This window comes from Trachypithecus francoisi, unplaced genomic scaffold, assembly GCF_009764315.1.
Source record: "Trachypithecus francoisi isolate TF-2019V2 unplaced genomic scaffold, Tfra_2.0 Contig01474, whole genome shotgun sequence".
Classification (NCBI taxonomy): domain Eukaryota; kingdom Metazoa; phylum Chordata; class Mammalia; order Primates; family Cercopithecidae; genus Trachypithecus; species Trachypithecus francoisi.
Window position 1 is genome coordinate 19,081,603 of NW_022681435.1, and position 17,272 is coordinate 19,098,874.

General features: G+C 36.4%; 1 protein-coding gene across 2 annotated transcripts in view; it reads right to left on the reverse strand.

Moving 5' to 3' along the window:
• Positions 1-17,272, reverse strand: part of NETO1 (neuropilin and tolloid like 1) — a 124,609-nt gene that overhangs the window by 21,136 nt on the left and 86,201 nt on the right. For both annotated transcript variants that reach the window (XM_033175602.1, XM_033175593.1), the window contains exon 7: positions 15,554-15,782. In XM_033175602.1, the coding sequence (XP_033031493.1) occupies positions 15,554-15,782 (229 nt within the window). The remainder of the gene's footprint in view (positions 1-15,553; positions 15,783-17,272) is intronic.

A 17,272-nucleotide genomic window follows, 5' to 3' on the forward strand; every position in this document is an offset into this window, starting at 1 on the left:
AAATAAATTCTTTATATAAAAGAATACTTATGCAATAGCAAAGTGTGAAGGCAGACTTGTGTTAAGATGTATCTTTATCAGTTGACATTGTATACCTTTGGTCTTAAAGTCAACTTAATTATTGCTTTCAGAATTTTAGTTAAAGACCCCATCAGCTTAATATAAACAAGCAAGAAAACCACAGAAATACAAATTCTATTGTGGTCAAATAAATAATGGCTCTCCAAGTTGTCCACATCTTAGTCCCACATCCTGTGACTTTATATGGAAAAAGGGATTTCGCAGGTATGATTAAGGATTTCAAAATGAGGAATTATTCTGGATTATCCAGTTGAGCCCAATGCAGTAACAACTAAAGACAGGTAGAGGCTGAAGGAACAGAGATGATGTAACAGCAAATCATAAAGGCACACGAAGATGCTACACCAGTGGCTCTGACAAAGGAGAAGTGCTAGGAGCCAAGAAATCCTGCTCTAGAAATGGGAAAAGGAAGGAAATGTACTTTACAATGGAGCTTCTTATGGGGCAGCAGCCTTGCTGACACCCTGGTCTCAGCCCAGCAAAACCTTACACTCCAGAAGTGTAAGATAATAAAGTTGTGTTATCTGATGCTTCTAAACGTATGCTAATTGGTTACAGCAGCAATGAGAAACTAATATGCCCATCTAGACCACGTAGCAGATTTCTCAGGCATTTGACTTGGACTAACCAGCCTTCTGCCAAAGTGGCTGTCGCTGTACAGCACAGCAACCAGGGACAGGAGAGGGCAGTGATGAGAAAAGTAAAGATGAGACCGCTGACGGAGAGTGGCGGTTTCCAGGCAGGACACCCTGACAACTCGTATCATAATTAGTCCTGGGATGAATCTAAGGCTGCATTTTTCTAATTATCATCTGTCTTTAAGTTACTAAAGTGAATTCAAGGGTATATGCACTCATATCGAGGGGAGAAAAAGGCCAATACTATATCTGGTGTTCTAAGATCCTGCAAAAATGCAGGCTTACCATCAGGATCTGTCATGCAGTAAGTCAGTCATCAGCTGAATGTCTCTCAGAAGATAAATGGTGGAGAAATTCTATTACAGAGCAGAGTTATTATTTAGTCTGAAAACTAAGTAATAGCTTTGTAAAAAAGTGTTTATCAAAACAATACATATATATTTTAGAAAAATTAGAAAATACAGGCAAAAAATATCACCACCCAAATACAACCATTAATATCTTAATCCCACTGTCTTTTACATATATGTATTACATATATAATAAATGACATGCATTAAATATTTATCCAATGTAGTTACAAGAGTATAAATGTAATGTACACGTGTTTGCTACATGCTTCTAACATCTTGCTTCTTAACATAGTACAACGTCAGTATCAATCTACCACATCATTTTAATAATGAGTACATTCCCAGAACCATTTAACCAATCTACTTAAGCATTTTTCCATGCTTATAAATATGCACTCATCAGCAGTATGTATTCCTAGAGGTTAATATTTCTGATTCAAAGGTGATATTCTATCTTTGTTCCCTATTTTGGAATTCTGACATATAGTGCCAAATTGTCCTTCAGGAAACATTTTGTTTCCTATAAGCAGTGCATATGCTTTTATTTCAAGATTCCATCTCCAACATGATTTCATGTTTTTAACATTTTGATAGATGAAAATGATGTCTCATTAAATTTTAAATTTATATATTTGTTTACTAATATGTTTACATATTTGCTTCTTATGCTTACAGGACATTTATGCTTCTCTTATGAATTAATTATACACATTTTGGCCCCATTTTCTATTAGAATGCTTATATTTTTCTTATTTTTGAATATAATCATTATTTTTTATAAGACACAAATATGTACCTCTTGCCTGTTGTTTATCTTACCAATTACTCTCCAGGTCAACTTTTCGATATTTATTTTGATTATGATGTTTCTATATTAATAAATATTTGAAATTTATGTATATTTGAATATGGTGATTTTTTTCTTATCCATAGTGTGCTTTATGTATATTTTAGGAAGACCTGCTAATACATGACACACATTCAGCAATTTTCTCAGCATAATGTTGTGTATTGTTTATATTTAAATCTGTACGATCTGGTATTTATGCTACTAGACAACATACATACATAAATATTTTCTGTATTAGTAAAGTGGTCTTAATCTTTTTAAGACACATCAATTCACAAGGTGGTGGCATTAAGATTAATAGTAAGACTTCAATTTACACTTTGGCCCAAGGTGTGATTGGTAACACTGCTTTCTCCAGTACATAACATTTTCTTTTCGTGGGGAAATATATAGTGAATAAAATGTCTTTTGATCTTAGTATTTACGCCAAACTTGTAAATGGTGTTTGGCCTTGCTTATTCTAGAGGAAAAATGAAACACTGTTGTGAAATATTAAGTGAGAGGATTTACATTTTTGACTGCCTCTTCGCTTTCTTTAAAATAATTCTAAATTGGAAAATGTGTTAATTCATTTTTCCATAACTAACAAAGTTATTTAAAGTCATCCCATTTAAATCTGAAAGAAGTTAAAAAGGATTAAAGTAAGTTGGTTAATATGAAGATACTTTGGTGTATAATCTCAGAGTGTTACTGGGTTATAATCTATATATTTTTCCCTTAGGATCCATTAAATTTAGTTACTGAGATTATATGACAATTTTACTTAGTTATTACAAAATTAAGAATTTGCATTATCCAAGGCAGAATGCAAATTGTGTGAACAAGAGGCAGATGGCAGGCTATATCTTTTTCTAGACAGGAAAAGATAATAAAACTCAACAGTGAAATAAAATCAATCACTGTGTCCGTAGAGCAAATATCCAGCTAACATAAACAAACGCTGCAGAGAAAAACTACACACAAAGAGAATTAGGCTTCTTAGAGTACAACCTTCCGTGGGTAATTTACTAAAATAAATGAGGGAGGATGTGGTGGGAGTGTGGCACAGAATACCAGATATAAATGAACATCTGAAGTGAGTCATACCCTTGAGTTGAATCTGAGTTAGTGTGGAAGTGTGGTGCCTTCAGAGAAGCAACCATCATATTCATCTTTGAACCATCCATGCCTGGAAAGTTTAGTGAAGGAATAAAAGAATGAAAGGAGGAATATAAATATGTATCAAAATGAAAAGTTATTAATGATTAGGCTGGTGGAATCTCCACTTTTAGTGTCAATCTGATGCTGGAGTGATTATTTCCTACAATTACAGTATATCTTGCCACATCTCCTGAACTACCGAAACGAGGACTAGCACTATATTAATAAACAGCAATCTATTACAAATGTTTTTAAGTAACATGTTAAAATTGATATTTGGATCATCCATTACATTAAAAAAACCCACATCATTGCAATAGGAATACTATATATTATTTTCTATTGCTGAGTCACAAATTATCACAAATTTGCCCACCAGCTTAAAACAATACCTTTTTATGATCTCATAGTTCCGTATGTCAGAAGTCCAGGCAGGGCTCAATTGGGTTCTTTCCTTAGTGTCTCTGAAGGCTAAAATCAAGAAGTCTGTCTGGATTGGGTTCTCATGAAAAATATGGAGGCCTCTTCCAAGTTTGTTCAGGTTGTTGAGATGTTTCAGTATGCTGGAATAGTAGAACTGAGGTCCTCACTTTCTTGCTGACTGACAATCTGAGGACATTCTCAGATTGTAAAGATTGCTCAAAATTCCCGGCCACGTAGTTCTCTGTGTAATATGGCAGGCTGCTTCTTTACGGCCAGGTGGAGTGTTCACTACAGTTAAAAATCTCTGACTTCTTTCATCCCTAACCATTAGATATTTACTTAGTTAGGTGAGACCCACTAGGATAGTTTCCTTTTTTTTTATCTCAAACTGAACTGATTAGGGACTGCGATTACAAGGATCCCAATAATATACTCCCATGACCCCATGACATAAAGTTCAAATCTCATCTAAATCTCATTGGTTCAAAGTCCAGAGTCTCCTTGTTTAAATCATCTAAACCTGGTGCAGATCCTGGGGGTACAGTTTCTCTCCGTGTATGGGTTCATGAAACTAAAAACAACCCGTCTGGCTCCAACATTCCCAACACAGTGGTGGGAGAGGCATATGATTCTAGCTCAAATAAGGAAGAATGGAGAATAAATAGGAGTATTGAATCCATAATAATTCTGAAGCCCATCACGGTAAAGTCAAATTTTTCTTGACTGCTCTGTTGCCTTTGGTTCTGTTCTCTGAGACAGCCTTTCCTTCTCATGGAAAGTGGCATACACACACACACACACACACACACACACTCTACACATATATGTGTATATATACACACATACACATATATGTATATATACACACACATATATCATACGTACACACATATACACACATATATATATGTTTTATCATATTGATCATGCTATTAGAATTTTGGCATTCCAACTGTTTCACTGGGTACTCTCTGTCTCTGTCCAAGCTGACAGTATTTCTGCTGAGAAAACTAGCCTATACCTTTAACATTTAGCTCAGTAATCTACTTAGCTACATAGCCTATATTTAGCCTATATTTGTAACTTACAAATTCTGCTTGCCGCATACCTGCAGAACATAATTGTGCTAGGCTTTCTGCTACTACAAAACAGGGATTCCCCCCTCTCCTAGTTCTTAATAACATATTCATCCTCACTTGCATCTGAGTCATCATCATCTGTAGTTCTCCAAATCCAGATTTCTACTAACCACCTGTCCAAGGAAGCTTGGGCATTTTTCTCTCAAGTTCTTCAATTCTGGACAGCTCACCTGATTAGGTCAGGTCCACCTAAGATAATTTCCTTTCTTTTGATTAAATCAAACTCAATCAAGCTTTAATAGCCTTTATATACATCTGCAAAATAACTTTTCACAGAGAAAGAATGTAAGTCAACAACCAAATAATATCCCAGGCTATTCACACATTCTGACCGTCTCAAGAGGAGGGGATTATAAGCATTCTACACAAGAGTTGTAATATTGTATGACTCCCTGTCCCTACCCAAATTTCACCCTGAATTGTAATAATCCCTAGGTGTCAAAGGCAGGAACAGGCAGAGGTAAATGAATCGTGGGGTCAGTTTTCCCTATACTGTTCTCGTGATAGTGAGTGAGTTCTCAGGAGATCTGATGGTTTTATAGGCGTCTCAAATTTACTCTACTGGCATGCATTCTCTCTCCTGCTGCCCTGTGAAGAGGTGCCTTCGCCATGATTGTAAGTTCTCTGAGGCCTCCCCAGCCATGTGGAGCTATGAGTCAATTTAACCTCTTTTCTTTATAAATTACCCAGTCTTGGGTATTTCTTCATAGCAGCATAAGAACAAACTAATACAAGGTGAGAATGTCTTGATTCATCTCAGAATCTGCCTTCCACAGAATACTTCAACTCAGTTCTTGGAACTTAAATGTTCCTGTATGTATATTTCTTTTTTATGAATAAATCTATAGCTTAGACTTGATAGTCTTTTGTCACAAGTTAACATAAAACTAAATGCATTATCTCATTTCAGCAAATTATTGTAAACAATTTCCATGCCATAATGTAGACAATTTGTTTTTCCATCTCTTCTACTTTATATGTCTGTTTTTAACAGAAATATGCTATTCATCAATCAAATGTTAAGTGATGCATATTTTATGGTGCAAAAGTTGTAAAGAAGAGCAGAAGAACAGCTAAATGCAGAACTTCAGAAGTCAAAACTAGTTATAACTCATTCATCCGTTCCAGTTACTGCAAATTCATATTCTAAACACAGAATAAGATTGGCTCAGAAAACTTAGCATGTGATTTATTTAAATGGATATATTCCACTAAGGTCTCTATTTTTCCATATTGGACAGTTATTCAAATATACAGTCTTCAATTGGTTATGAACTATCTAAAGTGTATTCAAAATTAAAATTATTCTAAATATAATAATTACTTTAAAATCAGTATTCTTTAGGGTCAATGAATTTTCAAAAAAGATGCCAAGGTGTAAAGCTGTAATAATATAAGGAATCTTAAATAATATAATATAAGAAAAGTTATATATTATATATATTTTTATGTGATATATAATATATATTACATATTATATAGTGTATATATGTATATATAAATACATATCATATTTACATAAGTATATACTATATTAATATAAATATATAATATATAACAATTATATATAAAATTATAATATATATTATATATAATATATAAATATAAATATAAGAAATATAAGAATATATATAATGTAACAATATAAGAAATCACAAAGTAAAATACAGCACACCTTCAATAATCAATGTAAGAATTATCCAAGGTGTGGCATATCTCAAATTGGATGAATTCTTAATCTGCAAATATGTTTCTTGATATTTGTGGCTTCTTCATCTATGAGACTAACTTAATTACTGATTGTTTTTACTGTTAACCTCAAAATACATTTAAATGTTAAACAAATACTCTTTCTTAAAGAATATATGCTAAAGATAATACTTAAATGTTTTGTCTTCTTTTCTGGATTACTCATGCATGTGCTCTTCTTCACCTGGTAAATTGTAGACTACACATTTTGTGTGATTCAAGTGAAAAATGCCATTTAGCTTATTATTAAGGCTACCATCTAGTCAAGAAGAGAGTTCTCTTTTGGTGATAATATTGATTTTTTTGTCTTGTCCCTGGGTTTCAAAATTGCTTTATAGGATAAAGTCTGTATATGATTTTTCTGAAGCAAAAAAAAAGAAGAAAAGAAAAGTTTAGCTGGGCAGCCAACAGCTTTGTGATGCCATAAATCAGGGCAGCAATCTTTGACAAAACTGAAAGAGGCAGAGGTGAAGAGTTAGCAAAGTCAGTTGATGCAGCAGTACTATGCCTGTGGGAGCAAGCTGCAGAGGCGGTGCTTCTCAAGCCTAGTTGCAAGTGCCCTGATGCTCTCCCCATTACTGGCGTTAATTTTGTTAGAAATATTGGCATTTAACACAGGCTTTATAAAATGCTTCTAATGTGCACTTGCATGATTAAAAGTCTGATGAATTTTTTAGTAAGAACTTCATACCTCCTTGATACACTGATTATCTCCTTTTCCTATAATTTATTCAGATACAAATGTAAAACTATGATGGCTAAAAATATATTCATATGGTACCCAAATGAGCATGTTTCAGAATAGAAACCCCTCGTTATAGTAGACTTTTGTCTAATACTTGAGAGCCATGTGAGCGTGGCTATATGCTTACGGTGTGAAAGCAGAGTATGTAGGCATAAAATGCAGCGGATAGGACAGAAGAAGCAAAATTCAGTCTGTAATCACTTAAAACAATGCTGACATATGAGAATAACTGTTATGTGTTTTAATAATCATTATCATCATCATCCTCTTTAGAACATTCAAGTTCCGTCTCAGAAGTGTCTCCAAAGTAGCAAAGATATTCACAAGAGAAATCATGGGATTAGGAGTCAGGTCTTTAATTCTTGCCTCAGTTCTGTTAACAAATCATGAAGCATGGGGTTAAGTGTGTGGGGGGAAAGTCAATTAACTTCAATGAACCCTTTTTTTCTATTTGAATTCAGAAAATGTGAAAAATTGAAATAGATGATCTCTAAATTCTCTTCTAACCCCTAAAAATATTCTATGGTCCTCACACAAGAAATTCTCACAGATATTAGGATATTATCAAATATGCTCTGTCTTGTTTCAATTTCTGTTGCTATAAAAGTATACTGGGGTAGTTTATTTAAAAAAAAAAAAAGACGTAGTTAACTCAGAGTTCTACAGGCTGAGAAGTTCAAGGACATGGCCTCGGCTTTGGGCGAGGGATTTCATGCTGTATTGCAGCACAGTGGAGAGTTTCCAGGGGGACGTGGCCATGTGCAAACAAGAGCTGAAAACCCTGAGGGACGTCCTGGCTCTATCATAACCCATACTCGTAGAAACGAATCCATTCCTGAGAAGATAGATCCAGTCTTTTGAGAGTGAGAACTCACTGGTTACCAGAACAACATCAATGTTAGGTATTTGTCCCCATCACCTAAATACATCCCACAAGGCTACCCCTCTCAATATCACCACTGGGGATCAAATTTCAACAGGAGTTTTGGTGGAGACAAAGAAACCAAACCATAGCATGCTCTAAAGATGCCATAAAGGGAGCAGCTTGTGACCAACAGAAACTTACTTCTCACTGTTTTGGAGACTGGGAAGTTCATGATTAAGGCACCATCAGCTGTGGAGTCTGGTGAGGGTTTGCTTTCTCATGGACAAACGATCTTGGACTCTCACATGGCAGAAGAGGTGAGGAGGCGAAGGTTTTCTCTCAAGCCTCTTTTACAGAGGCACTAATCTCACTTACGAGGGCTCTGCTCCATAATGTATGTAATCACTTCACAAAGGTCAAACCTCCTAATATCATCACCTTGGGTAGATGCAGATCTCACCACATATATTTGGAGGTGACATCACCTTCAGACTAACCCTAACCCTAACTTCTTCCCCCAAATCCTTGACTTTCTCACATGCAAAATATATTCATTTTATCCCAATAGCCCTAAAAGTCTTGTTTCAGTGTCAATTTAAAACTCTTAAGTCCAAAATCTCATCTAAAGCAGATATGAGTGAGGCAAATCACTCTTAAACTGTAAATCTATGGAATTAAAATGTGTTATGAACCTTCCAAAATAAATGATGAGACATGCATGGGACAGTCATGCCCAGTCCAAAAGGGAGACATAAGAAAGAAGTAGCAGGTCCCCAGCAAGCCCAAAACCTTGAGGCTCAAGAATCATTTTCTTGGCCAGGCACAGTGGCTCACGCCTGTAATCCCAGCATTTTGGGAGGCGGAGGCATGTGGATCACCTGAAGTCTGGAGTTCGCAACCAGCCTGACCAACATGGTGAAACCCAGTCTCTACTAAATACAAAATAATTAGCCTGGTGTAGTGGTGCATGCCTGAAATCTCAGCTCCTTGGGAGGCTGAGGCAGGAGAATCACTTGAACCCGGTAAGGGGAGGTTGCAGTGAGCTGAGATCGCACCATTGCACTCCAGCCTGGGCAACAAGAGCGAAACCCCATCTTAAAAACAAAAAAAAGAAAAGAATTTTATCTTGGTGTTCTATCCTTTAAACACACTGGGGTAGAGGTCTACCCAACTGCTTTTCTAGGAACAGCCACAGCCTTCATAGGTTGAAGTCACATGTCCTTGTCTCTAAAGGTCTTGACCGGGGGTGGCCCCATCCCGTGATTCGGTTTGCCACTGTTAGTGGGGGCTCTCTGCAGTGCGTCCCATTGCAAAGATTCTTTGCCCAGATTCCAAATATCGTTGGAAACGTAGGTGAAGGCAGCCATGCCCCCACAACTTTGCTGATCAAAATGTGCACGCTCCACTTGGTGCAGTGAGGAAGACTGCTGCCAGAAAGTGCCGGGATAAAAGTTTGAGATAATTCGAGATACGAGGTAGGGGTGGACAGTGGTTTTTCTCCTTCAACTCATTCTGTCCCCCTAGACACCGGCCCTCTGGAGCTGAGCTGAAAGGTAAGCGCAGTGATCTCTGACATGCCTTCAGTGTCATCCTTCCACTGACTTCAGCAATAGGTCCTGATTTCCACCGAGTTGGCCAATCCACATTCATCTTATAAGACGCCTGCTTGGCCACACCTTTGGTGTTTTCTTGTAAGCATGTTTTCTCATTCTTTACAATATGAATAGACCGAGAATTTCCAAATCTTTAATTTCTGCTTCCATTTTGATTAGTAATTCCATCTCTAAATCTTCTCTTTCTGCTTGGATTTTATGACAGGCAGTCAGGAGCCAACCGTTCTTTTAACACTCTGCCTAGACATTTTCTCAGCAAAATACCCAATTTCATCCCTCACAAGCAATACCTTCCACAAAACATGAGAGCACAAACACAATTCTGCCAAATTCTTTGCCAATTTGTAACAAGGATGACCTTTCCTCCACTGTCTAGAAACATATTCCTCATTTCCATTTGAAAGCTCATCAAAACGACCCTTACTATTTATATTTCTATAAACATTCTGTTCAGAATAACTTAGGAATTCTCTAACAAGATTCTCCTCCTATCCTACTGAGCCCAGACCAGAATCAGCCTTAATAATCTGTTCATGGCAACGTAAATATTTTCTAGCAAGGACCTCAAAACTCCTCCAGCCTCTACTCATTACTCAGTTCCAAAGCCATTGCCACATATTTTGAGGTATTTGTTACAGCAACATCCCCACATATCAGTGTAAATTTTCTGTATATGTCCACTTGGGCTGCTAGAACAAAATCCCATAGACTAGATGGCTTGTAAACAACATTAAAAATTCCAGCCTCTTAGTTTTGAAGGGACGTAACATTCAGGCACCAGAACGCTCTAAGCACTTCACCACTGAACTGGGGATACTAGTTTATAAATGTACAGGCACCAGGAAAAATATCCAGGTACTTTCTTATTACCTGTATAAGACAAAGGCAGATCACTGATTTTCTACCTCCAACTTCTACTGCATGGGTGTGAATGGAGTAAATGTTAGATAATATGTATAACTATATATACATATATAAGGCATATATTGGATGTATATGTATAATTATATATTAGGCATATATAGTTACATACTAAATGTATGATTATATATTAGATTATATATACACTAATATACATTAATGTAATTGTATATATTAGCCATATATAAAAATATATGAATAGTTTATATAACTATCACCATCTACAAGAACCAAAGTCATCAGCCACAACAGAAAGGTTAAGTCAAAATTCTCTCTCAGCCACTAATATTGAATAAGGCAATACCATCGAGGAACTTGAACTCCCTAAACAAAGTCTCTTTGCTTCCTCTTAAGTACCCTTAGAAAGATTCCTGCCCACCCATTGCCAAGTAGTAGCACTGATTGAAGTCCACTTTCTATTGTTTTGAAGTTTTCATCTCTTATGTGGAATACTTTCACTTCAATGAATAAAGACAGTCTATACCCATGTACTTCATCACAGGATAACTTTGACCTTAGGTATAAATAATGATAGAATTCTGCACAATTTTAGTGGATGCAGTAAAAAGTAGAACATTATGACAAATATACACAGGCAATGTCTTAGTCTGTTTGGGTTACTACAGCAAACTACAATAAATTAGGTGGCTTATAACAAACAGGATTTTGTTTCTCATGGTTCTGGATGTTAGAAGGTTCTGGATGATCTTGGAAATCCAAGATCAAGGTGCTGGCAGATTTGGTGTGTTTAGGGTCCATTCCCTGGTTCATGGATGAAACTTTCTAGCTATATTCTCACACGGTGGAAAGGGCAAGGCCTCTCTGGGCCCTCTTTATTATTAGAGGACTAACGCCTATGACGAGAGCTGTACTTATGAGCTAATCACCTCTCAAATGCCTCACTTCCTTATACCCTCACCTTGGCAACTGGATTTTGAACATATGAATTTTTGAAGGGGTGCCACAGAACCATGCAGACCAACACAGATGGTAACATGACATAAAGGATAAACCTGTTTCAGTGGAAACTTACTGTACATTTATGAGATGATCACAGAGAATGCTGTTGTAAAACTCATCATTTGAAGACAGTGATTATTTGTCCACTGTGAAAGAACATATTGGGATGGGTGCCTTTGTAGGAAGAACACCCTGTATCTTTTGAAAAGTCATTGAAAAGTCAGCCCACTTCAATGACTTCCAGACCTAATTTAATCACATGCATTGAAACTCTATTTTTTATAATCTCAAATAGACATATGTATAATAATATATGCACCATATATACAGTTCACCATTTCTGATCTATGCAGATTTTTAAAGACTCATAGAACTTAATCTATTTTCAGAGTTGAAAGGGATCTTTGATGTTAGCCAGTCTTTCAAGCTGTTCCTCCATAGATGACTCCCCTATACCCTTCACGCCAGATAATAATCCATTTTCAGATCCAATCACCCATCTAACCATATTTCATGTCCTTCATAGGCATCCTTTCAAATTTTGAATATCACGACTCACACGATAAACATTTTTCCCCCTAAATTGTACTCAAGTTTCTCTATCACTTTCAAACATAAATCTTACTTTCGAGACCCATGAGATATAGGTCTGAGGTAGTTATCACATTTTGAACAGCAACAAATCCTAAAGTAAACGTTTCTTCCTATTTGGCATTACATCCTTGTCAACCTCTTCTAGGTGATTACTCTCCTCACTAATAATAGCCAGGAAAGAACAGACTGTGCCTTTTGCATTTTGATTGGTGCAGCTTCCCAAAAGACTAAAATCTTTTTTTTTTCATTGTTTCTCCACTAATGTTAATATAGGCTAATATCGTTTATAGGATTATTTTTATCAGCCATAATCAAAGTATTGACTCACATTAAGTTTGAATGAAATAAGACCACAGGACCGTCCTGGGCATCAGGGTTTCTCTATGTTATTGATTTCTGAAATATAATGCTTTCATCATATATCTCTATTATATTTTATGGCATACTTTTGATAAAAATTACAGATTTTTGTTATTTATTAAAATCTTGACTATATCATTTAATATATTAACTTGCCCTTTCATATTTTTATCATTTAAATTAAATACGAGTTCTCAGTATGTTATTCCTGAAGACTGATAAGAATACTGAATAAATATAGAACCCTGGAATTCCCTCACTGAAGGAATAATTCATTGAATTTGGTAGATCAATCAGCAGTGAGTCACCAAAGGTGTTGTCTTGTAGCCTGAGTTACATATGCTTGTCAATAAAATGAAAATATTTTCCTCAAATATTTTGCTGAGATAAAAATGTACTACCTCTAACATGTTAATCAACTACTGAACCAAACACATCACAGCATACTGTTTTAATCCGACATAAAGCTGGGAGAGACGTTTGACACACTATATGATGGTGTCAAGACTTGAAAGACTGAGTGACATTCAGTATTTCTGGTGTCGTAAAATTCCCCAACGGGGTAATTAAAAGGGAATTTAAAGCCCAAACTATTTATTCATTATACAAAATAACTGTCTAACACACTTAACATTTACGAATTTAAAACAGTATTGGCTGCTCCGCTGCTGACAATAAGAGAAATCACTGAAATTTCAAAAATATTGTATTGTCTTTTCTAATAATACAAAAATACATAGTTGTGAAATACAAGGTGCTTATTTCTTTTCATTTACATTTATTTTTTCAACTTTTGTTTCAGATTCAGGTGCACATGTACAGGTTTATCATACAGGTAAAATACGTGTCACGGGAGTTTGGTGTACAAATTATTCCATCACCCATGCAATAAGCATAGTACCCAATGGGGTACTATGATCCTCACCCTTTTCCGAACCTCCACCCTCAAGTAGGTTCTGGAGTCTGTTGTTCCCTTCTTTCTGTTCATATGGACTTAATGTTTCGCTCTCACTTATAGGTGAGAACATGTGGTGTTTGATTTTCTGTTACTATATTAGACTTCTAAGGACAATGGCCTCCAGCTCCATCCATGTTGTTGCAAAGTACATGGTATCATTCTTTTTTATGGCTGCATAGCATTCCACAATACAAAGTTTCTGTGATTTGCCCTTGACTCTGGATATCACCCGTCGTGCTGTTTTAAATATTTTCTGAAACTTTTCCCATTTACTATCTACCCAATCAATTCTCTCTCTTTACCTACTTTAATTGGAACTCTGAAGTCACAAACCTATTAAAAATCAATGGGACTGCAGGAGAAGCTTACCACATTTTCTTTTTTTTTTTTGAGACAGAGTCTGGCTCTGTCGCCCAGGCTGGAGTGCAGTGGCCGGATCTCAGCTCACTGCAAGCTCCGCCTCCCGGGTTTACGCCATTCTCCTGCCTCAGCCTCCCGAGTAGCTGGGACTACAGGCACCCGCCACCTCACCGGCTAGTTTTTTGTATTTTTTAGTAGAGACGGGGTTTCACCATATTAGCCTGGATGGTCTCGATCTCCTGACCTCGTGATCCGCCCGTCTCGGCCTCCCAAAGTGCTGGGATTACAGGCTTGAGCCACCGCGCCCGGCCCACATTTTCTTTATGCAGTCTAACATGGATAGGCATCTCATTTGATTCCATGCCTTTGTTATGGGAATAGTCTGGGGACAGTTCCGTGATGAACACACACATGCATGTGTCTTTATGACAGAACGATTTATACTCAGTATTGGGATTGTTGGGTCAAATGGTGGATCTGTTTTAAGTTCTCTGAGAAACTGCCAAACTGCCTTCCACAGTGGCTGAACTAGTTTACATTCCCACCAGCGGTGCATGAGTGTTCCCTTTTTTTCCACAACGTCACCAGCATCTGTTACTGTTTGACTTTTATAACAGCTATTCTGAGGCCAGGAACAGTGGCTCATGCCTCTAATCCCAGCACTTTGGGAGGTCGAGACGGGCGGATCACCTGAGGTCAGGAGTTTGAGACCAGCTTGACCAACATGAAGAAACCCCGTCTCTACCAATAATACAAAATCAGCTGTGTGTGGTGGTGCATGCCTGTAATCCCAGCTACTCTGGAGGCTGAGGCAGGAGAATAGCTTCGGGAGGCGAAGGTTGCTGCGAGCCAAGATCGCACCACTGCACTCCAGCCTGGGCAACAAGAGCAAAACTCCATCTCAAAAAACAAAAATAAATAAATAAATAAATAAATAAAATAACAGCTATTCTAACTGGTGTGAGATGGTATCTCACTGTTGTTTTGACTTGGGTTTCTCTAGTAATTAGTGATACTGAACATTTTTATATGCTTGTTGGCCACATGAATATTCTTTTCAAAGTGTCTGTTCTTCTTTTCAAAGTGTCTGTTCATGTCACCAGGTACTTATTTCTTAAAGCTAAATTTCTCGGAATTCTTTTTCACTTCCATAAATTTGTAACACATGAAATATTCAGGGTTTCTGACAAATATTCAGAATATATCTATTAGTATAACTCATTATTTATTAGAACATAACTTTCTAAAGTTTATTTCATTTGCCCTTGACTCTGGATATCACCCATTGTGCTGTTTTAAATATTTTCTGAAACTCTTCCCGTTTATTATCTACCCAAGCAATTCTCTCTCCTCACCTACTTTAATTGGAACTCTGAGGTCACAAATCTATTTGAAATAAATGGGCCTGCAAGAGAAGCTTACTAAAAAGAACCTACCAAATATTTTTATGCAGGTTTTTAAAAATTTAAACCCAAACTTCATCAGAAGCTGCTGCATCAGTTCCACAGGCTTCCTAAGAGCTAAACCAAAGACAAACGAAATTCATCATTTCCCAGTTGAATAGTGTGAACTGTCTTAGGAAAGGCTATGATGCCTATGTTGAAATAAGAAAGCAAAATGTAATATGTAACTCTTTCCTGTCATGGATCAAAATGAAAACAGGGGGACCTTAGTGGTTTAAACGACGTATTAGAGAATAGCCTGCTGTGCTCAAACTGTGTGAAGAAAACACCGTTAACAGCTTATGAAACTGGCATCATATGGCATATATGAAGGAAAAACAGTCAAGTGCAGAGAATCTTACGTTCTTGAAAGGATGTGAAGAGCATCTGAAATCGACTGTTTCGGCTGCCCTCATCTGCCCACATGCGGATCACCCCAAGACCCGTGCGTAGCATCACATCATTAGCCACAGTGCTACAGAACTTAGCTTTCAAATCCTCCACGGAACTGCTTCCATCATACACAGCCACAAAATTCCTCTTGCATTCATTTGAATTCTGCATCTCATAGTCCAAGAAGCGCAAGTAAATCTATAAAACAAAAATAAAATAATTTCTACATATCAAAAGATGAATGTACATCAGTAAGTACCAGAATTTCTTTTCTCTTTTTCAGTCTCACAAGACAATCTTGATTGCAATCAATCTTACTATTTTCCCTTGTGAGTAGAAGGAAGATGTACAATAAGAACAAATTGTGTTTAATATTTTTTTCAAATGCTATTATCCCTTCTTTACTTAAATGCACCCTTTTCTAGAGCTGAGTGTATTTACCCAAATTCGCTATATGTCTTCTCATAACTTACTGGAAATCAGTTATTAGTTTTGCATACTTACACATTGTTTTACTTTGATTAGCAAAATGTATTTGAAGTATTCCTGATACATTCGTCTTTCAGTTCCATGGCTTCCTTTTACTTTCAAAAATGCACAAAAAAATGCGGTTTTTATTAATACCAAAGAAAAACAAAAATGATACTGAAAGACAGTCTCTGGTTTGTTTAATTAAATTATTAAACATAAATACACTGCTTCATTTTTGAGGCGAATTATAATTTTTTATAAAAAGGCCAAGCTAGTCTCTGACCATTCATGGCATATACAGAGAAGCCGTTTAGCTAGGCTATATAAATAAAAATTATGAGTAAAATGTACTGTGCAACTTGCTTTATATGTTATTTTGTAATACTTCCAACAACTCTATAAAGTGGCCCATTTTATTGTCATATTCAGATGAAGAAGCTCAGACTCAGATGGTATAAATTGAAAATTAGACGTGAGCATCCTCACTTCCTGGTCCATAATTCTTTTCACAATGCTACACTGCCTCAGGTGTACTGCTTTTCAATCAACAGGCATTCTTTGACTCTTTACTAATGTGCATTCAAAATCACAAGGAATTCATTCAACCAAATACACGTCTATAAAGAAATAATTTGTTCATGTATCCATCGATTCAGTGGCATCCACAGTTTGGCCTACGATTGTTGCAGACACTATTCAAGGCATTGTGGATATCACGGTGAACAAAAGAATAAGGGCCAGTGCTGAAAATGTGTGTCAATTAAACCATGACAATAAGATACAATGTCAAAGAATGGAAATTATATAAAGCCAAAAGACCCATGCACTGTGAGAGGGATACCTAGAATGGTTTCCTAATAAAGACACATCTTTCATACAGATAGCTCCTAAATGTTTTACATTTTATTTTAATATGAATGCCTACATGCTATTTCCTCTTAAATGCATTTCTCTTAATTTAGCATGGATATAAACTAAAGACATGGCATTCAATCAAACATCCACCTCTTTCATCACTCTGTATGTATTTTTTTCTTATTTTGTAAAATCTGAAACTCGTAAGACAATTTCTTCCAGATCCAGTATGTCTAGCCTAAATTTTATAATTTCACTATTTAAATTAGTGAAAATGTATCTCTTGTCCTCAAAGTTCTTACTCAACAGGGCACCAGTTCCTGTCAATTTCACCTTGAAACTACTTGTTTTCCACTTCCATT